We start from the raw sequence: 23,643 nt of genomic DNA, 5'->3' as shown, positions 1-23,643 counted from the left end.
CCAAACTCATGCCACCAATTTTAGATCTCAGTTATTATATACAGAAGAGACTTCTTTCAACAACATCCCAAACTCTTTGAATGATAGTGTTCATAGAAAAAAAGAAGTGTTTGTTTTACATGTATGCATTTGACAGACACTTTTATCCAAAGCGACTTACATTGCATTTCAAGGTACACATTATATTCTTATCAGTTCTTGCTTTCCCTGGGGATTGAACCCATGATCTTGGCGTTGCAAGCGCCGACGCTCTACTGTTTGAGCTACAGGAAGGTTTTTAAGGTACAATATGTAAGTTTTCACCACTAGAGGTCGCATATTCAAAACAATAACCAAGACAAAGCTTAATGGCGCTATGAAGGCGTGTGGAACGATGGGCGATGATGTTTTCACCATCCAGAGATGTATTGAATTCACCAATCATATAAATTCAGCTAATAGATTTGTTTTTGTATTACCTGTACGTTTGATCACACGATTTTATGTCATTGTAACGAATTAGCTGCAAGGAACGTGAAATGTAATGCTATATTAGCCTGTTACATACCAAAATTTTATAGGAACTATTGTATTTGCAAGTAAGGGCAAAAAAAAAAAATAATTCACTGCCATAGACTGATAAAAAGCGTTACTGAAGTACAAACAAAGAGCAATATAACTGTATGTATACAATAAATAACATGTCTATTAAAACACATGCAAGAAGCGGAGCTCTCCATCCTGTAAACCCCACACCATTATTGATCCTTGATTTATTTCTCAGTTTTTCCCAAAGCTTGTTTGCCTCAGTTGATCTACGTTTAAGTTTTTTTTTAAATCTGTACTCGCGAAATCAATAATCGTGAACCATGATGACTGAACGACACAACAGCGGTGCGCGAGATACTGTATCTAGATCTATATACTATATATATATCATAGATCCCTCATTAGCGGCTAACGTATAGCGGCCCATTGAAATAGCCTATGTATCTACGGTTTCTACAAGCGGAAAACCGAGGATAGCGCGGATATTACGTCAATGATAGACGACAATGACAAAGGACGAGCCATTATTCAAAACTTGATTTACAAATCTTTGGGAAGTTTTGGGATAATATAAGTACACAACTGCATGAAATATATCACTCTGTGCAAGTGGTTTTTGAATATTTTATTACAAAAATCTTACATATTGTACCTTTAAGGATGGCTATAGTGCCCCTTGTGGCAACACTGAGAATTGCGTCTCACTATAAGTTGCGTTCTGGCACATTTCAGCACGGCAACTTTTGAAACGTGGCTCGTCTGTGTTTATGTACTTTCATAGAGTATGTTTCAAGCGTGCAGGGATGTGGATGCTGTTTTTATCCCGTGAGAATCAGTCTGAAGGTGTTTCTCTGAGATCTTTTAGTTTCAGAGGAACAGCTTCATCTGGGATTCAGAGTCTTTCTACCTATCTTCAGTCCTTCCTATACGCCTTCGGCTCCGGATAGAACCATTTGAAAGGCTTTCAGGGCAGATTTTATGAGATGTCAGTGAAATAGGAGAGGAATAAAGTGGAAATGACACACAGACAGGACACAGAGATAACAGGAGGGAGAGAGTGACTGGGATGTGACCTTTCACTCAGACATATCCTAACAATATCTGCTGGGATCGGGATCAGATGAGGCTTTCCTGGAACAGCGCTCGGATGAATAATTGAAAAATAGATGCACGATCTCACCAGACGCTGCGCCGCATCAATACGAGATTGAAAACGACCTGAGGAATCAATCAGACGGAAAGACAAACAGACTTACACAGCATCACACGAGCCGTCAGTGTCTGCGCTATTAATATAGGGATACAAGACACTTCAAAATATACTAAACTACCACGGTAAACGTCCAAGAACATGGTGATACTGTGGTACATTTAGTTGGTTGGTTGGTAGTATTTATAGCAGTGCCGGGCAACGATTAATCACATTCAAAATAAAGGTTTGTGTTCATATAATATATGAGAGTGTACTGTGTATAATTAGTGTGTATATATTTGTATATATATAAATACATGCATGTATTTATAAAAAAAAAAAAATTCTTTATAAAATATTTATATATTATATAAATTGTGTATATACACACACATATGCATATATTTAAGAAATAATTGCATGTACATATATATATACAGTGCAATGCATAAGTTAATACACCCATGCTAAAGTTGACTAAAAAGAGGAATAAAAAAATCATATTTTGGAAACTGAACTTAATGCCTTAATTTAAAAAATTAGGAAAAATCCAACCTTTAAGGACACCAATTTTCTTTGTGAATGAATAATGTATCGTAAATAAATAAATGTTCTTCCTTAAAATACAGGGTGCATAAGTTAGTACACCCCTATGTTAAATTCCCATAGAGGCAGGCAGATTTTTATTTTTAAAGGCCAGTTACTTCATGGATCCCGGATACTATGCATCCTGATAAAGTTCCCTTGGCCTTTGGAATTAAAATAGCCCCACATCATCACATAGCATTCACCATACCTAGAGATTGGCATGGTTTTATTTCAGTTAGCCTAAAAGCTAGTTTGATTAGCATTGAGAGATGATCTTATGGAAAGTACCCCATGCCAGTCTCTAGGTATGGTGAAGGCTATGTGATGATGTGGGGCTATTTTAATTCCAAAGGCCAAGGGAACTTTATCAGGATGCATAGTATCCTGGATCCATGAAGTAACTGGCCTTTAAAAATAAAAATCTGCCTGCCTCTATGGGAATTTAACATAGGGGTGTACACACTTATGCACCCTGTATTTTAAGGAAGAACATTTATTTATTTACGATGCATTATTCATTCACAAAGAAAATTGGTGTCCTTAAAGGTTGGATTTTTCCTAATTTTTTTAATTAAGGCATTAAGTTCAATTTCCAAAATATGATTTTTTATTCCTCTTTTTAGTCAACTTTAGCATGGGTGTCTAAACTTATGCATAGCACTGTATATATACATATATATACACATGCAATTTCTTAAATATATGCATATGTGTGTATTTATACATATACAAAATAATTATACACACATACAGTATATTATGTAAACACAAACACTTATTTTGGATGCAATTAATCGTTGCCCAGCACTAATTTATAGTTCATCCAGCTTTATTTTTTATATTTTAAATGCATTAAATCAGGATGTATGTCAGGACTGACCCCACACGCCTCACAGCGAGTGAAAGAAAGCTGAAAGCTCTCGTCTTCATTATTTGTTGTGAGGACAGCGAGTCTGAGAGCGGCTTTGGTGTGTAATATAGTTTCTGTAAAACTCGCTCTCATTTCTATTATCAGCAGCAGATCTGTGTGTCCGTGGCCTCTCTAGCACCTCATGTTCTTGGTTCATCGTGAGAACAGAAAGAAGACGGATGCTGAGATTGTGCTGTTATTAGTGTCATAGATTTCATTCACTTTGGTTGTTTTCATCCGATAGTGTCAGTGCAGTCGCATCAATAATACTGCTGAATATCACAGTCTTTTCCCCATATAGAGAGATTGGTATAGACTCGCAATGTTTGATGCGATGTTTGTCTCTTACAAAACGAACAATGCAGAATAGAAACTCGCTCTGTAAAAGTTTACAGCATTTTAATGTGACGTATTTCAGAGTGAAACACGGCAAGGCAGATTTAAGGAGGCATTGTCTTGATGTTGTTTTCAGCCTCTACTAGAACTTGATTGTTGATTATTCTCCTCATATTCTCCATTGTTGCGGCTCCTCTCTTCCCAGTCTGTCAGTAACTCTCTGTCTCTATGAAGCCCCTCCTTCTGAAAAGCACACTGTGCTCTGATTGGTCGACTGGATCAGTGTGTCGTGATTGGTCGAGCGCTTCGAGTGTGTTTGGGAAATGTCCCGCCCCCTTTCCATAACCGCCAGTTTAACACACTACTAACTAACTCAACCAGGCCCCGCCCCTTTATTCTGCGCATGAATTATTATAATGAGGAATATTGTGACGTGTTTGTTCCCGGAAGAAACTCAAGACTACAATGGAGGCGTTTCAGGAGTTCAGAAACACTGACACTCATATAGAGCAGAACTGGAGCTTTTTCATCCTCAAACAGCAACATTACACACTAGAGAAAGACGATCCCTTTATTTCAGTGGTTATTTCTCAATGCTGAAAACCGTTCTCTTGCTGCATCGTGTTGTTGGGGTTGAATATTCAGTGTCGACAGCACCAGTGTGTGTGTCAGCGGGGGTCCGTAGAGTCGTGTGTGTGATCTGCCATCCTCACAGCGGGCCAGACCCTCGGGTGACACACACACACACACACACACACTGGTGTTTGGGGCTGAAAGAGCAGGTTCTGGTGTGGGAACAGTCTTCGCTGCGGGGGTTCGGTGTGTGTGAGAGACTCACAATGACGGTTAGGATCTTTACTAACAGCCTCTTAACTGTGAAATGGCTGCGAGTTGGTAAATGATGAAAGTATTCTTAGGTATTATGTCTTTACTTAAAGCTCTTCAGAGGAAGGAAACATTTACATTAAAGTATTGACACTTGCTTGACACTTTCATAACATTAAACAGATCCATATATGTTTGTAACTTTGCATTATTTTCATGATCATTCATCACATATTCCACCTAATTCGCATTTAAGGCAAGCCACTACAGGCAAACTCAACTCTGAATCAACATGCACCAAATGTTTTGTGAAAAACTGGTCAATTTTGAGGTTTCTCAAAGTCTTCTTTCAGACTAGTGGAGAGAAACCATCATATCAGTGGTGGCGTTAGACTTTCTCATTGTACAGTACGTCATTTTGACAGACAGGGTTGTAAAAATTCTGTCATTATCTATAATTACCCGTCATTTAAATGTTTCTATTTTAATTATAATTTTGACATTTAATAGATTTTAAATCATGAACTTACAGGACGAGCATAGGCTAGATTATGCATTTATTTATTCATGAAGAGAACAGATGCGACACTAAACGGATGAATGTTTGTGTGTAACTTTCATGAGCATTTAACACATAATTCCTCCAAATTCGCATAAGGCAAGATATTGTTTTTTTCATGCACTTTGAGATTTTTGCATCCATGATCAGAATAGTGGAAAGAAAACATCAGAATCAGTGATCGCGTTAGACTTTCTCATTATCCGTCATTTTGACATTGTCCGTAATTATCTATCATTACCTGTCATTTAAATGTTCATATTTTAATAATAATGTTGACATTTAATAGATTTGTTTGCATTCACATTTTCATTGTTAATCATGAACTTACATTATGTAGGCTAGATTATGCATTTATTTATTTATGAAGAGAACAGATGCGACACGTTCAACACGATACAATTACGGTTAATATGAACAAAACCCGTAATAAATGAACTGAGCTAAACTCAAACTCTGAACTCAAATGTTCGGTTAACGCTAAAACTGTCCGAAATACACGTTTAAGTGTTTCTTTTATTGCACTTTTATGTATTTGCGCCTGTATATTTTAATCTCATCTTTTTAAAAGCGGTGAGTTTGAGTCACGAATCTCCACTTAACCAGCTTTACACACTCACACACCAAACAGGTTTATTAATATTTATACTCTGAAGGTTTGGTCATATATCATTCACTTGGTTTATTAACATTTTATTCCATGGTTTAAAAAATATATGTTTTTTTTTTTTTTTTTTTCACTGTCTGTTGACAGTATTTTTCAGATTTATAGACAGATAGAAAATAACTTTAACTCTAAATGTCAAGAAAATCAAACATGAGTTTTGATCCTGACTTTATCCAATGTTTTCCGATTTCTGTTCTGGAAAAGTATGCAAATGAGTGCATGTTTAATTAGATAATGCCTCATTTGCATATTTAAACATAACATGATAAATAACCATTTTCCCCTTATTTGCCTGTGGTGTCTTGCCTTTTATGCATTTATTTATTTACTAATTTACTTATTTGCAACTTCATAACATCAAAAAGCGAATGTAATGTGTTAACATGTTGAATATTATAACTAACACGGCTGATTTATTACATGATGCACTGACAAATGGTGTAGGATTTACTTTTAAAACAGTTTTCACTCAAGAATTTTTTTCTAAATTGATTTATTTTTTGTGCACTTAAGGTCACATCTTCTCCCTTGACCTGCATTCAGCCCTGTGGCGTGTGTGTGTGTGTGTGTGTGTGTGTGTGTGTGTGTGAATATGAAGTGCACTCAGTAGTGTGTCTGTATTTTTAGACCTCGATCCGCTGGGCCGAACTCTGTCACGCTGAGAAACATACGGCTCGTTTAATTAACCCAACGAGACGAGGCATGGAGATCTAGAAACATATAACACAACCCCGTCCATCATCATTACAGCATTCATTTTATTCTGCGCACACATCTTAGTATGATTAGAATGTTAAGATAATATAGCTTTTAGTTTAGTCACTTGCACGTCCTCAAAGCGACGACTAAGCAGAACCAGCATTACGACCCATAAAGTCCAGTTAAGCTTTATAGCAGAAATGTAATATTAGCTCTTTACTGTCTGTTTTACTGCGGTAAATGCACTTTTATATTCATGCTTTTGGCTGATGCTTTTATCCAAAGCGACTTTAATTGCATTGAAGGTTTACATTTGATCCGTTCATTTTTATTTATTTATTTTTTGCTGACTGAACCTTAGCGTTTTTGCTCCGCTTTTTATTTTTATGGCCAAGTTTAACTATTTATTTATTTGTTTGTTTGTTTGTTCGAAGATTTTTTCGATAACACTTAAACAGGTTTCAGTTGTTAACATTAGTTTACTACATTAGTGAACGTAAACTAACAATGACATAACTACGACAACATTTATTAATCTTAATGTTAACAGTTCTGTTTATATTAGTTGATGTGCTTTGAACTAACATGAACTAACAATGAACAATTGTATTTTTTATTAACTAGCATTAACAAAGGTTAATAAATTAGGTAAACATATATTGCTTGTTAATCCATAACTAATGCATTAACTAATAACAAATGAGACGTTAATCAAGCGTAGCGTCAGTTCTGGCAGGTCGCGTTAGTCAAGCTCTCATCATCTGATCCACGTCTACCTATAGCAATACAACGCCTATCACTGTGTATATATATATATGAGCTTATCAAGCATTATCAGCAGATATCGTATTTCTCAGGAGCTGATTACCCTCCTCCCTCCCCAGCTCCACCTGTCTCCAGTCAGTATGACATTCTGATTCCCCTGAATCAGACTAAAATTCTCCAATTATTTTGTACATTCAAATGAATTAATGATATCTGCAATACATTCATGTTGGTTCTGTTCTGTTTACCTTAACACCGTGTCCTAACTACACGTGACGCGCGATAAAAGGTTATTTTCCATGTTAATCAGAGAGTTTGTCCTAACCAGCCGCGACGGCGACACGCGACGATTCTGTTTTAGAAACGGTTTCTATTTTTCTGCGACGTCGCGCTGGAACAACAAACACAAGTGTGGCGATGATAATCTCAGGTGCTGTTTATGTGCTTTATTTAATGTTAAAAGCGTGTCATGTGACTTTGAATATCATTTAGTGCTCCAGCTTTGTAGCTGTAAAAGCAACAATGGATAATTCACCTCAGATCTTGAAATTAAACAAATGGAAACAAGTGACGTTCAAACTGTGAACAAACAAGTGTATTATTTGACAAAGATTGTTTTAGTAACTCAGTGGCCTATGTGTTTTTAATAATGTTTAAATGGTGTAATATTTGTGAATTTGATTATGTAGCTGCTTATCCATTTTCTTGCGAGTGCCGTCAAGATTACTCTCTGGTGCCGTGCACTCGCCGCGAGACTCCGCCCACACGCTGTTCTGATTGGCTGACTCCACCCACATGCTGTTCTGATTGGCTGACTCCGCCCACACACTGTTCTGACTGGCTGACTCCGCCCACACACTGTTCTGACTGGCTGTGGATTGGAATCTTATCGCATCGCGTCTGGTTAGCACACGGTGTAAGGAGGGTTACTACTGCTCTTATCCATGCTAGGCTGAAGAACAGAACCAGACCGCCAATCCAAACTGTGTGCTAATTGTCAGTCGCATAATTACAGAATTGTAGAGTGTTACTGATTTTTGAATATGAATGAATAATATTATTCAGTCATGAGGTCTAAGTAATAATAGTCCTGTTTCAAAATCAGCAGGTTGCGTGAAGCGAATGTCCGTCATCAGTCAGACGTAAATAAACTTCACAGATGATATTTTCATAATCATTCGTTAACAAACAAGTATTCATTACTTCAATGAGCTCATTATTTCTGCCTTAAATTATTACATTGTTTAAATTAATACATTTTTAGATAACTGTGATTTTGTATATGTACATTTCTGAAATACATAACAGATCACTGTAAATTGTGAAAAGCGCTATACAAATAAACGTGAGTTGAAGTGAATTGAATGTAAACCAGCTTGAGTTTCGTCTGCAGTGTTTCGGTTGGTCCTGCTGACAGGCCGGTTGTTTTGAGGAGTTCACTGGAGTCGATCCTCCGGGACTCGAGCTCACACACGTTAACTGAAGACACAGGAGATCCTGTCAGGAAGCAGTGCATTCTGGGAGACGTTCCTGACAGATCTGACTCAGGATCTGCTCCCGGATCGTGTTCTTTAACAGGGTGTGTTGCTCACGTCACGGGTCGTTTGCTGCAGAGATCTGTGTGTGTTTATACGGGGAAACAGTCTTAATTGTAGTGAAGGAAAGAGATGATCACCGAACCATGAATCATGACGTTCAGTTCAGCACATTAATGTCTTCATCTGTTGTGTTACTGTCAGCTAAAACACACCGTCGGGAACTGAGATAAAGCTGAATGGAAAACTTAAAGTTGAACAAAATTTTGAGATTTTGTCTAGGCAACTAACTGAAATAAATGTATAAAATAAATATATATGAAACTTAAAACTTAAAGGAGCTGTATGTAAGAAATGTATTTCAATTAATCATAAAATGGCCCTGATATGTCACTAGACATTAAGAAATCATGTTCATTTCAAATACTTATATCACTGACAACAGTAGTCCTCAACTGATGTTGATGTTGTCATCTTGTGTTTTGGCCTGAAGCTCCGCCCTCCACCTATCTACCAATCACGAAGTCAGTAGTGTTTCGGCATCCGGGTTGCCAGCTCTGTTCTAGTTACCACAGCTACGTAGCAGCCTACGTTCCTGCTGGATCCTGCAGCCTATCTGGCAACCTCGAGTCAGGGGGGAGGGGGAGGGGATACACCGCTCTACTGTAATTTGAAAGTGATTGCAGTACCAGTTTTGGCCACAATCTTACATACGGCTCCTTTAAATAAAAGTTACCTAAAGTGATAACAAAAAAATTAAAAAACGAATAAAAAGCACAAATTTACTAAAACACTGAAAAGATAAAAATAAAAGCTAGTTTAAAATATAAACAAATACTATAATAGTATATAAAAACTAAAAATGTTATATTGTTTTATATTTATACTATAAATACTATTATATTTGTATGTATACATGATGTTAATATAAGTAATATAAATGAATATAATATATAAATGAATGAATATATAAATATAAATAATCTATATAGAATATATATTCTCTGTATATTCTCTCTCTCTCTCTCTCTCTCTCTCTCTCTCTCTCTCTCTCTATATATATATATATATATATATATTTTTTTTTTTTTTTTTTTTTCTGTTCAGTTAAATGCTAGAATGTCTGAATTATGTCCATACCAACATACTCTGGCAGTGTTTGAAATAATAATAGAGAATGCACCTTTCTATTTTATGTCTTTCTTGACTTTTATGTCTTTCTTTCTTGAGCCAATTATTTTAATGAATCAGTCAAAACACCTCATGAATCAGTCTGAAGAATCTAACGACTCACTCACTAAATGCTGAAATGTGGATCAGAATCAGAAACGCTTACGGTTCCCAAATATGCGGTGTCATAACTGCTGCTTTTCTGTACAGTATTTACTCAGGGATGTTCAGGGAAGAGTTGCTTCAGGCAAGCGCAACACGGTAAACACGGTAAAACTGCGTCTGGTTCAGATGGAGGTGTGTGTGTGTGTGTGTGTGTGTGTGTGACTCGCAATGAAACATCACAGAAACATGAGAGGAAACGCTGACATGAACCTTCACGGAGTCAAACCATATTTACGCCCGAGGGCATCTCAGCGTGTGTGTGTGTGTGTGTCACAGAAACCCCCCGTTCTCTTCAGAAAGGCTTCCCAGCATGCACTTCTCACGGAGACTCACACGACCCGTAGACTCCTCTGTCAAATCACAGTGGATTACAGCGCGCGTGTCGTTTTCCTCTCGGCACGACCCGTGTGTGTGTGTGTTTGATTACAGTTAATATGAGGTGAGGCTCTTCTGAATGCAAATCACTCTGCCAAGGTTAGACATGTCACACTAGAGATGAAGGAATAGTCAGGATCATGGAATAATCATAAATGTGTCTTGAGCATCAAATCCTCATATTAGAGTGATTTCTGAAGGATCATGTGACACTGAAGACTGGAGTAATGATGCTGAAAATTCAGCTTTGATCACAGGATATAAATTACACTTTATTATATATTCACATAGAAAACAGCTGATTTGTATCGTAATAATATTTCAAAATATTACTGATTTTACTGATTTTTTTTAAAATAAAATAAATGCATTTTTGATGAGCATAAGTAAAAAAACAAACATGTTGACCGATAATATAAGAATGATATCTTTAGCACTGAGATTGGAGCTGGATGTCCTGTGACGCTCGTCTGAATGACTAACAAACCTTAAACACTCATTTATTTGTGAAATGAGTTCCTCTAAGCTGACTTGAGCTTATTAGAAGAGATGTTTATGTGCATTATGTTGCTGTAACTCTTCTGGAGTTTAATTACTCGCTCAGGTTTGTGTTTTATTATTTTGCGTGGGCTTGATTTTAGACTAATGAACACGCTAATCCGATTAGTCCGACAAAACAAGCTCTGTGTTGTTTCTTATTGTCTGTGAACAACATCTGGATCATTAATTCACTTCTAGTCTTGTTACTCGCCTAACACTTCAAGTTTACCATGCGACAGAAGTAGTCACACACACACACACACACACACACACACACACACACACACACACACACACACACACACACACACACACACACACACACACACACACAAGTTTATCATGCGCTTGTGCTCAACAGAAGTTGTCTCTCACACACACACACACACACACACACACATACACACAAGTTTACCATGTGACAGAAGAAGTCACACACACACACACACACACACACACAAGTTTATCATGTGCTTGTGCTCAACAGAAGTTGTCTCACACACACACACAAGTTTACCATGCGACAGAAGTCACACACACACACACACACACACACACACACACACACACACAAGTTTACCATCCGTTTCTGCTCAACAGAAGTCACACACACACACACACACACACACACACACACACACACACACACACAAGTTTACCATGCGACAGAAGTCACACACACACACACACACACACACACACACACACACACACACAAGTTTACCATCCGTTTCTGCTCAACAGAAGTCACACACACACACACACACACACACACACACACACACACACACACACATAAGTTTACCATGCGATAGAAGTCACACACACACACACACACACACACACACAAGTTTACCATCCGTTTCTGCTCAACAGAAGTCACACACACACACACACACACACACACACAAGTTTACCATGTGCTTGTGCTCAACAGAAGTCACACACACACACACACACACACACACAAGTTTACCATGCGCTTTAGCTCAACAGAAGTCACACACACACAAGTTTACCATGCGCTTGTGCGCACACACACACACACACACACACACACACACACACACACACACACAAGTTTACCATGCGCTTTAGCTCAACAGAAGTCACACACACACAAGTTTACCATGCGCTTGTGCACACACACACACACACACACACACACACAAGTTTACCATGTGCTTTAGCTCAACAGAAGTCACACACACACAAGTTTACCATCCGTTTCTGCTCAACAGAAATCACACACACACACACACACACACACAAGCAGTGGCGGCGCCAGGGAGCAGCTAGGTGGTGCTGTAGCTCCCCCTATAATAGCCATAGCACCTGCCCAGCACCCCCAAGAAATGTCTGTATTTTTTTATATTTGTATTTTAATATTAAAATATATATCACACATATATTTTTTTTTCTGACACCCCATGAAACACGTAGATCAGCGGCCCATTGGTTCTTTTCTTGATTGACACTGGGCTGGCCCAATCACATCTTTAATGTGAAGTATAGAAATACACTCTTTCAAGTATAGAAATTAGTACAAAATTAATTATGAAAGTTTCCTTTATTTTTCAGTGCATTTGTTTTGCAATATATGGCTATTACTATCATGGGATTAATATTATAACTATTATTATGTAGTAGTGTAATGTAGACTGACACTGTAACTAAAAGAGGTTTGAATTTTTCTTTGTTTAATTTGCACACTGAATATGGGTTGGAGCTTTTAATTTTTAACTCTCAAAGTGCACCAGATTGATGATTGCCAAAATTGTTGCTGCATACCCCTCTGACACTGGGTAGTTGCGTCCCTGTCTATAGCCCTGGCGTTGAATACTTTTACATATATATACAGCATATGCTTATAGTCGCGGAATGAGTATAGTTAATGTGGGCGTGTACGCATGTGTAGGCCTACCAAGGGTGGTCCGATGCAACCTCCATAATGAAACGCCCCAAAATTCAAAGCACCTTCTCTTAAGTGTTGAGCATCCCCATAGCACCTGCAACAGAAAATCTCTGGAGCCGCCACTGCACACAAGTTTACCATGCGCTTGAGCTCAACAGAAGAAGTCACACACACACACACACACACACAAGTTTACCATGCGCTTGAGCTCAACAGAAGAAGTCACACACACACACACACACACACAAGTTTACCATGCGCTTGGGCTCAACAGAAGAAGTCACACACACACACACACACACACACACAAGTTTACCATGCGCTTGAGCTCAACAGAAGAAGTCACACACACACACACACACAAGTTTACCATGCGCTTGAGCTCAACAGAAGAAGTCACACACACACACACACACACACAAGTTTACCATGCGCTTGGGCTCAACAGAAGAAGTCACACACACACACACACACACACACACAAGTTTACCATGCGCTTGAGCTCAACAGAAGAAGTCACACACACACACACACACAAGTTTACCATGCGCTTGAGCTCAACAGAAGAAGTCACACACACACACACACACACACACAAGTTTACCATGCGCTTGGGCTCAACAGAAGAAGTCACACACACACACACACACACACACACAAGTTTACCATGCGCTTGAGCTCAACAGAAGAAGTCACACACACACACACACACACAAGTTTACCATGCGCTTGGGCTCAACAGAAGAAGTCACACACACACACACACACACACAAGTTTACCATGCGCTTGGGCTCAACAGAAGAAGTCACACACACACACACACACACACACACAAGTTTACCATGCGCTTGAGCTCAACAGAAGAAGTCACACACACACACACACACAAGTTTACCATGCGCTTGGGCTCAACAGAAGAAGTCACACACACACACACACACACACACACACAAGTTTACCATGCGCTTGAGCTCAACAGAAGAAGTCACACACACACACACACACACAAGTTTACCATGCGCTTGAGCTCAACAGAAGAAGTCACACACACACACACAAGTTTACCATGCGCTTGAGCTCAACAGAAGAAGTCACACACACACACACACACACAAGTTTACCATGCGCTTGGGCTCAACAGAAGAAGTCACACACACACACACACACACACACACACACACACAAGTTTACCATGCGCTTGGGCTCAACAGAAGAAGTCACACACACACACACACACACACACACACACACAAGTTTACCATGCGCTTGGGCTCAACAGAAGAAGTCATACAGGTTTAGAGCAACCTGAGAGTGAATAAATTATGAATTTTAATTTGCAGGTGAACTATTGCATTAAAATGCAAAATGAGCACACACACACACACACACACTTGCCTCTTATGACTGTAGTGACATTTCCTCTCCACCTCAGGTGTCAGCCAGTCGTGTCTCTATAACTGTGAAGTTCAGGGCTGATGTTGGTCATTAATCAGCCGGAGTTCTCCAATCAGACATTAGACGAGCTCGCGGTTCCAGAGTCTGAGGACACACACACACACACGGTTCCAGAGTCTGAGGACACACACACACACACTCGCGGTTCCAAAGTCTGAGGACACACACACACACACACTCACACACACACACACACACACTCGCGGTTCCAAAGTCTGAGGACACACACACACACACACACACGGTTCCAGAGTCTGAGGACACACACACACACACTCGCGGTTCCAGAGTCTGAGGACACACACACACACACACACACGGTTCCAGAGTCTGAGGACACACACACACTCGCGGTTCCAAAGTCTGAGGACACACACACACACACACACGGTTCCAGAGTCTGAGGACACACACACACACTCGCGGTTCCAGAGTCTGAGGACACACACACACACACACACACACGTTTCCAGAGTCTGAGGACACACACACACACTCGCGGTTCCAGAGTCTGAGGACACACACACACACACGGTTCCAGAGTCTGAGGACACATACACACACACACACGGTCCAAGAGTCTGAGGACGCACACACACACTCGCAGTTCCAGAGTCTGAGGACGCACACACACACACACACACACTCGCGGTTTCAGAGTCTGAGGACACACACACACTCGCGGTTCCAGAGTCTGAGGACACACACACACACACACACTCGCGGTTCCAGAGTCTGAGGACACACACACACACACACACACACATGGTTCCAGAGTCTGAGGACACACACACACACTCGCGGTTCCAGAGTCTGAGGACACACACACACACACACACACACATGTCTGGTTCACTATCTTTGTGGGGACTCTCCATAGACGTAATGGTTTTTATACTGTACAAACTGTATATTCTGTCCCATTACACTAACCGACCCCTAAACCTACCCATCACACACACACACTAACCCTACCCCTAAACCTACCCATCACACACACACACTAACCGACCCCTAAACCTACCCATCACACAAAACTTTCTGCATTTTTACATTTTCAAAAAAATATAATTTAGTATGTTTATTTACCCATTCCCCTCATGGAGGTGATCTCAGGTTTTACTATCCTTGTGGGGACATTTGGTTCCCACAATGTAATATAAATCAAACGCACGGTTCCAGAGTCTGAGGACACACACACACACACACACTCGCGGTTCCAGAGTCTGAGGACACACACACACACACACACACACACACACACACACGGTTCCAGAGTCTGAGGAAGCACACACACACTCGCAGTTCCAGAGTCTGAGGACACACACACACACACACACACACACGGTTCCAGAGTCTGAGGACGCACACACACACACACACACACACGGTTCCAGAGTCTGAGGACGCACACACACACTCGCAGTTCCAGAGTCTGAGGACACACACACACACACACTCGCAGTTCCAGAGTCTGAGGATGCACACACACACACACACACACACACTCGCAGTTCCAGAGTCTGAGGACACACACACACACACACACTCGCAGTTCCAGAGTCTGAGGATGCACACACACACACACACACTCGCGGTTTCAGAGTCTGAGGACACACACACACTCCCGGTTCCAGAGTCTGAGGACACACACACACACACACTCGCGGTTCCAGAGTCTGAGGACACACACACACTCCCGGTTCCAGAGTCTGAGGACACACACACACACACTCGCGGTTCCAGAGTCTGAGGACACACACACACACACTCGCGGTTCCAGAGTCTGAGGACACACACACACTCCCGGTTCCAGAGTCTGAGGACACACACACACACACTCGCGGTTCCAGAGTCTGAGGACACACACACACTCCCGGTTCCAGAGTCTGAGGACACACACACACACTCGCGGTTCCAGAGTCTGAGGACACACACACACACACACACACACACACACACACACAGGTTTACCATCCGAAGTGTTGAAGGTGTTCTCAGAGACTTACTGCCATCTATAGGCTGATTCTGTCATGATTAATCCTCCTCTTCCTCAGTGTTTCTGTCTAAATCAAACATTCCTAAATCGAGACACATTTACTGGAGGAGCAGAATTACTCTGAACAACTCATCAAAGTTAAGCAAAACCAGAACAAATATCTGCCAGTGGCTCTTCTTTTAATCATAAACTCACTCAATTTTTCAGAAAACATCACTTAATATCTTAATATACTCATTTTGCTTCAAGTTAATGCATTTTGATTTAAGAATGTTTGGATATTTGTGCTGGAAAACGAGAAACACTGAGGAAGAGGATTTCCCTGAGATGTTCAGACTCCTGCTGGGCGGATTCACGAGATCTGAATATCAAACGTACAGCAAAATCTTGAAGGATTAAAGTCGGGTTATTCACATTTTGTTTATGCGGAAGATTGGAGAAAATTGTTGGTTCTCAGCGCTGCAGACAGACGTCATGTTTCATTTACAGATGAAGATGTTCGTCTCAGATGTGTGTATACTGTAGTTCAAAAATAGCACTAGTAAAGAGCTGTAAAATGAATATAGAGCAGCTCGGATCACGCTGTATACATGATTTTATCAAACTTGTAAATAAAACAAAGATTAGTAGAGTTAGAAAATATGTTTTTCTACTTCAAAATTGCATGTTTAAGTCTATGGGCCCTATCTCGCACCCAGCGCAACTGACTTTGTACACAACGAATGTATCATTCCTATTTCTCACCCGCGCACAGCAAACTTTTCCCTCCACAGACGCACGTCGGTAAAGTAGGGAATGAACTTGCGCTCCCGGGGGCGGTTCAGCGAAAAGAGGAGGCGTGTTCCGGCGCAAACGTTCCCTGGTGCTATTTTGCAGTTTCAGAAAACAGTTCCTGCACTGACCAGGAGAAACCTCGTCTAAAGTCAGCGGCGCGTTATTCAGATGCTATTTTAAGGGCGCATGCTTGGCCATAATGTAGCGTGTGCACAACACACACACACACACTTTGCTTCTCTCATCTACACACAGACGCAGCAGTTCTCATTTTTAGAAAACCATACATAATTACAAGGAAAAATATTACCACATGAGGGAAATCATTGTGGTGTCCATGAAGATGTGAAAAAATAAGCATAAATCTACCCAAATTATTATACGCCTGTTTAACCGAAGCTAATCTGGGTGTGTTTCTCCCCTTTACAATAGGGCCCACTGTGTTGCTTGCCGTTTCTTTGTAATTGTTTGTGAAACGTTCTTGTAATACTTTACTTAAAGCAGTAATGTATATAATGCATTATAACCGAATTCATATTATACGATATAATGTCTTTTCATAAATGATTAAAGTCAGTTATACTGTTTGCAGATTCCTTGTTACATCAGTTGTTTGTCATGTGCTTTAATGCATTCTAAAGGCGTAACATATGAGTATTATAATGCATTATAACTGTGGTTTCAATCATCCATACAGTGTGTTATAAGGTGCATAGAAATGCATTATAAAGGCTTCAACACTGACAAAAATGATTCGTTGAGTTTAATTTAAAAAATGTATCGTAAGTGGTTGCACTCAATTGATTTTACCAAATGCATTAAGTTGAACTAAAATTTATTAAGTTCAACTTAATGCATTTGTTTAAATGTAGGTAAAATCAATTGTGTGCAACCACTTACGATAAAAAAATTGATTAAAATCAACGAATCATTTTTTTCAGTGAAGGAAAGTTCCCGAAAAATAGTTTCTACTTATGCACATAGAGTTAATATTGAGATCTCAGGCTTTTGAGTGCAAATCTGAGGCATTGTTGAAACTCACGGATGTGAAATTACCGGCCTCGTTTTCCGGGAGAATCCGAACTAGTGACCCGTCCTGCGCTCTGATTGCAATGAAATTGATGAATTTCACCACATTTGCACTGTTATTTTCCCGTTTATTACTGTAACAGTCTGTATTGTAGAAGTAAAGCTGATGGACTGTGTGTTTCTCTCTCTTTCCCCAGCTGTGCTTCAGGTGTCCATATCACTCAATAAAGTGGAGCTGAGTGTCGGAGAGTCGAAGTTCTTCACATGCACAGGTGAGATTGTGTTGAATATTAACACGCTTGACTGTGTTTGAGGCGTGAAACTTCAGGAAATTCTCTCAAAAAGTGCAGTGATGATAATCATTCTGTAAAGACTCACGTTTAGGGCTGTTAAGATGTTTTAATGTTTCTGAAAAAGTCTCTTCTGCTTATTAAAGCTGAATTTATTTGATCAAAAATACAGTAAAAACAGTGAAATATTATTATAATGTAAAAATAGCTTTTCTATGTGAATATACAGTAAAGTGTAATTTATTCCTGTGATCAAAGCTGAATGTTCAGCATCATTACTCCAGTCTTCAGTGTCACATGATCATTCAGAAATCACTCTAATATGATGATTTGATGCTCAAGAATCATTTATGATTATTATCAGTGTTGAAAACAGTTTCATATTTTTGTGGAAACAGTCATATATTTTATTTTTCAGGATTCTTTGATGGATAGAAAGTTGAAAAGAACAGCATTTATTTTAAATAGAATCTCTTGAGACATTATAAATTAATTAATTGATCATTTTAATGCATCCTTGCTGAATAAAAGTAGTAATTTCTGAACGACAGTGAAATGAGTATCGGCGACATCAGAGTCTAATTCTCTGAGAAATATTCATTGCTTCTGAAAATGCAGTAAACATGAAAAATGAAGCTCAGGGCAACAGTTATGCAATACAGCAAATGTCTGTGTTTTCTATAATGAGCACAATAAGATTATCAAATAACTGTGAACAGAGTGAAAATGTTACAAAAACATTTTCAATTATTAACAATAATTGAAAAAAAAAATGTGTTTAATAGAGATGATATTAGGAATATGAATATGATCTCATACTAGTATACAGAAAATAATTATTTCAAATTAATCTTTTGATTTCTGTTCTGATTGCAGAAACAAGACAAAAGTGCAATAATAATCAGTACATTTTATATATATATGTGTATATATATATATATATATATATATATATATATATATATATATATATATATATATTATATTCAGTGAGATAGTCTTGACTTTATATTGTTGTCCCTTTAAAAGCTGTCATGAAAAAAAGGCAGTGATATATTGACTGTGTGTGTGTGTGTGTGTGTGTGTGTGTGTGTGTGTGTGTGTGTGTGTGTGTGTGTGTGTGTGTGTGTGTGTGTGTGTGTGTGTGTGTGTGTGTGTGTGTGTGTGTGTGTGTGTGTGTGTGTGTGTCCTCGTACTGACACAATATCAGTATCAGAGCAGAACTGAAGGTCACTGCTGCTGTTATTGTGTTTAGAAACCAAGCCTGGCGTTACAAGACTGTATTAGACACAAACTACTGTATATTACGTGTTCTTTTAGGCAGCAGAACACGGTTGTCAGTCCTGAGCTTGAGTCACAGATCAAAGATCACATTTAAAGCTACAATATGTAAAAAATATATATTTCCCGCAGTTGTGTACTTACAATATCCCAAAAGTTCCAAAAGATTTTTAATTTCAGAGAAATTCCCATTTTAAATAATGGCTCGTCCATGTTCACTCGTCGCCTGTCAGTGACGTAATATCCGCGCTATCCCTGGTTTCCGCTCGTACTGCCATAGTAACCATGGCGACAGACGTGGACAACTGCGTTACGTCTAGCGGCGCTACAACATTTTTTTTTTTTTACATATTGTAGCTTTAATTGAATTCACACCCGTAAACTTTCAAATAAGATGCATTACTGCTAAAAAATAAGATGAAATGCTAATTTGACAAAGAATTAGTCTTGCGGGAAAGTGTGTGTGTGTGTGTGTGTGTGTGTGTGTGTGTGTGTGTGTGTGTGTGTGTGTGTGTGTGTGTGTGTGTGTGTGTGTGTGTGTGTGTGTGTGTGTGTGTGTGTGTGTGTGTGTGTGTGTGTGTAAATTGCAGCAGTGTATATCGCTTCATATCAGTAATAATGCTGAAACTGGTCATTGATGAGAATGCACTGTGAATGTGTATATGAACACACAGAGTGCGTTTCATTTAAAACTGTGGTTATTACTTCTGTATTAGAAGTTAAAGAATTCTCTTTTGAACTCGTCCACAGATTTTATCCAGCAAATCAATATTTACAATAATTAAAAAAAAAAGAATATAAACTATCTTGCACTTATTTTGTCATTGGACTCTTGTACCTCTCTCACTTTAATGGGACGTTTTGGCTTCACTGATTATTCTGAAGATAATAAACAACACTTTTATTTATTAATAATAATAATCATAATAATAATCACATTTATTTATTCATTTATTTATTTATTTATTTATTTATTTATTATTTACTCATATTTTTGACAATTTCACATTCATAAATGCAAGTATTCTAATATGAAACCTAACTTTATGGTTTTGTTGACTGTAAAATTGTACACTGACAATATTGGAGACTTTATTATTTTTTTGTATATCTTTATGTAATACCAATTGTACTTTTATTATTTATTTATTTTCTTGCAGTTTTTATTGATTGTATTTGTATTGTAGTTATTTCTCTCTCTCTCTCTCTCTCTCTCTCTCTCTTCTTTCTATTTCCTTGATTTATGGATTAGACTAATTTAATTGCAAATAGTTTTTTTTTTTTTTGCAATTGAACAGATATTTAATGATACATTTCCTTGAGTCAGTGTTATTTTAGTATCATTGAGATACTTTATTTTTGTATTAATATTTGAAGTTATTTTTTATTTTCATATTTTCTAGTTAAAGTTTTTTTGTGTGTTTTTTTTTTTGTCATTTTTAATGGTGTTTTTGTTAAATATGTCTATGTAGTTTATATTATTTTTTAGTTTGAGTTATTTTAGCACATCAAGTTAAACATGAGCAATATTGAAAAACACTAGCTGAAAAAAATATTTTTCAAGTAACACTTTTTTTGTTGTTGTATTGATCTTGTCAGGTTTCTATACAGTAGAATGTTCAGTGGTTTGAGCACATTTTTTGGATTCTTGTCCACCTGTTGACTTCACCTGTTGAAAGTGATTAACTTTTTCATCGCCCGATTAAATCCCACACGGACGACGTGGTGTTGCCATGACAACAAATAGATTTCTCTCCGTCGTTCATACGCCAGCCGCCCCTGAACGCATTAGCTTGTGTGAATTGAGCGGCAAGCGTCTCTGCGGAGATCTATCAATGAATAACCTGGAATAAACTGATCAGAGCCGCTGGTGAGGGGCGGTACGAGCGGAACATACACATATAATAAATCATTTCTTAAGGAAATCACTTCAGCACGCTGATATTTCACTCAGCTACGCAGTTTGGGGTTTTCTGAGGATACAGTTTCGTGGACACACATGGACTTTTATGCCATCTCAAGTTTTTCTGATTTAGTTGCTATTACTGTGCATCACTTATGAAAATGTGCATTACAAATAAATGTGATTTGAGAAAAGTTTTGACTGTGATCTGAGGCTATCAAGAAAAGAAAAAAAACAAACATAAAACATAAAAATATCACTAACACCAGCCCGGATGACTTCTTCTAAAGTGAATAGATTTGTTAATGACACCAAGCATTATCATCGCCAGAAATGTGCGACTGTGAGAAGATTATTATCTAAAGGCAAATTAAATCTGTGACTGTTCTTCACACAAACCTGTCACTAATTTCAACATAATTGGAATATGGTCATATGGACACATTTTATGATACTTTTATGTTTTTTTCTTTTTTCTTTGGTCATTTCTGGAGCTTTAAATGTACACATTTGGCATTCAAGTTATGCTTTTGATCAGTTCATGCATTCTCTGAATCAAACCCATGACGTTGGTGTTGCTACACTGTCAAATTAATCTTTGAAATTTACAGTAAATACACGGCAGCTGTGGTTAACAGAACTTTATTATAATAAAAATACAGAACAACATTTTAGGTTTAAAAAAACATAGATTTCATTAACTGATATAATGTTAATACATCAACCCACTGAAGTACTAAATTATCTTTTGCACCATTATAATAAAGTGAAAACACAGGTGAGAAAGAGCTTTTCCACAAGCTGAGGGAAATACTAATATGGAGTCACAGTGTCATTCACATGACAAGATAAGGCAAGTAACATTCATTGAACAACAACATGATGTATCATAAAACCCTGATGTGCATGACTGACAAAACTGTACATTTCTATATTTTACTTTAAAATGGCATGAAACATCTTGTTAGATTTATTATAGGTAAACTTGCTGTTAACAGGTTTTTAGCATAGCATATTTAAAAAAAAAAAAAACATTAGAAGTATGATTGAGCTACAATAATTATGATGGTATGATTTCAAAATCTCTTGCATTCCATATAAAAATCAATAAAAAATAACGTAATTTGGGTTTGAAACAACACGTTTTTTGATGAATTGTTCCTTTAAACAGACCTGAGTATTCTGCACTCTTTTTGGTCTCTGAAAAAACATGCTTAAAAGTTCAAATTAAATAAATAAAACATATATACAAAGAGCAGGTGATGTGGAAAAAAGTTCCTGCCCGATGCAGATCTAGTGATGCATCATAGCAAATAACACAATTATCACCTCAATTAACTCCTCAGACTGAACCTGCAAGGCGTTTCTCACCTGTTCTGTTCATGCAACCCTCATCTTTCTAACACCATCACCCTGAAACCTGCTAACAACCCTCATCCGTGACACGGGAGCCTCGAGGGTTCAGGTCTGATCGCAGACGGGCAGAAATATCTGCTTCATGACCTTCAGCCGAGCCGCTTTACACGCGAGAGCACCTGGAGTTTCATATGTAGGGCCCTATGAAATCCGTTTTATTTTTTCTCAAATTCCGTTTTATTTTTTTTCAAATTCCGTTTTTTGGGATTTATTTTGAGCCCTTTCGGATTTTTCGGATTAGCTTGTTTTCTTTTCACTTCTAAGCAGTATTGACCTTTAAAAATTACAATTCAGTTACACAAACTCACAATTCAGCTTTTTTATTTAAACTGTTAATATATTCAGCAAAGCACATTCAAAATTCTCCAAAATTCATCCAAACCTTTAACAAATCTCTGGCCAAAAATAACAGTAACATGAAGGTAACAGTTACAAGGTAGGATTGATGAAGATTAAATTGAAGATTAAATTAGCCTTTAAATCATTTTTCACAAAGAATGTTTTATAAAAAGATAGATCTCACATATTTAAGCCTTTAAAACATTTTTATAAAAAGAATGAGTCAAAAAAGATAAATTACTGACATTTACAAATAGGCTACTATGCATATTAGCTTATCTTTTATTATTAATAGTAAAATTCGGTCCGATTTTCCCGTGGCGTTTGTCGTTGCTATGCAACCATGCTCTGCGCTCTCCACAACCTCAAAGAAGTTTTAGTAAGCTA

General features: G+C 38.2%; 1 protein-coding gene across 1 annotated transcript in view; it reads left to right on the top strand.

Annotated features, from left to right (window-relative positions):
• The window catches only part of LOC311284516 (neural cell adhesion molecule 2), a 282,772-nt gene that overhangs the window by 185,515 nt on the left and 73,614 nt on the right, over positions 1–23,643 (top strand). The window contains exon 2 of the mRNA XM_084399547.1: positions 18,225–18,299. Coding sequence (XP_084255673.1) covers positions 18,225–18,299 — 75 coding nt within the window. The remainder of the gene's footprint in view (positions 1–18,224; positions 18,300–23,643) is intronic.

This window comes from Rutilus rutilus (genome assembly GCF_951802725.1).
Source record: "Rutilus rutilus genome assembly, chromosome: 2".
NCBI classification, from domain to species: Eukaryota; Metazoa; Chordata; class Actinopteri; order Cypriniformes; family Leuciscidae; genus Rutilus; species Rutilus rutilus.
The sequence above is the reverse complement of the archived record's forward strand: the minus strand, read 5'-3'. Positions and strand labels throughout refer to the sequence as shown.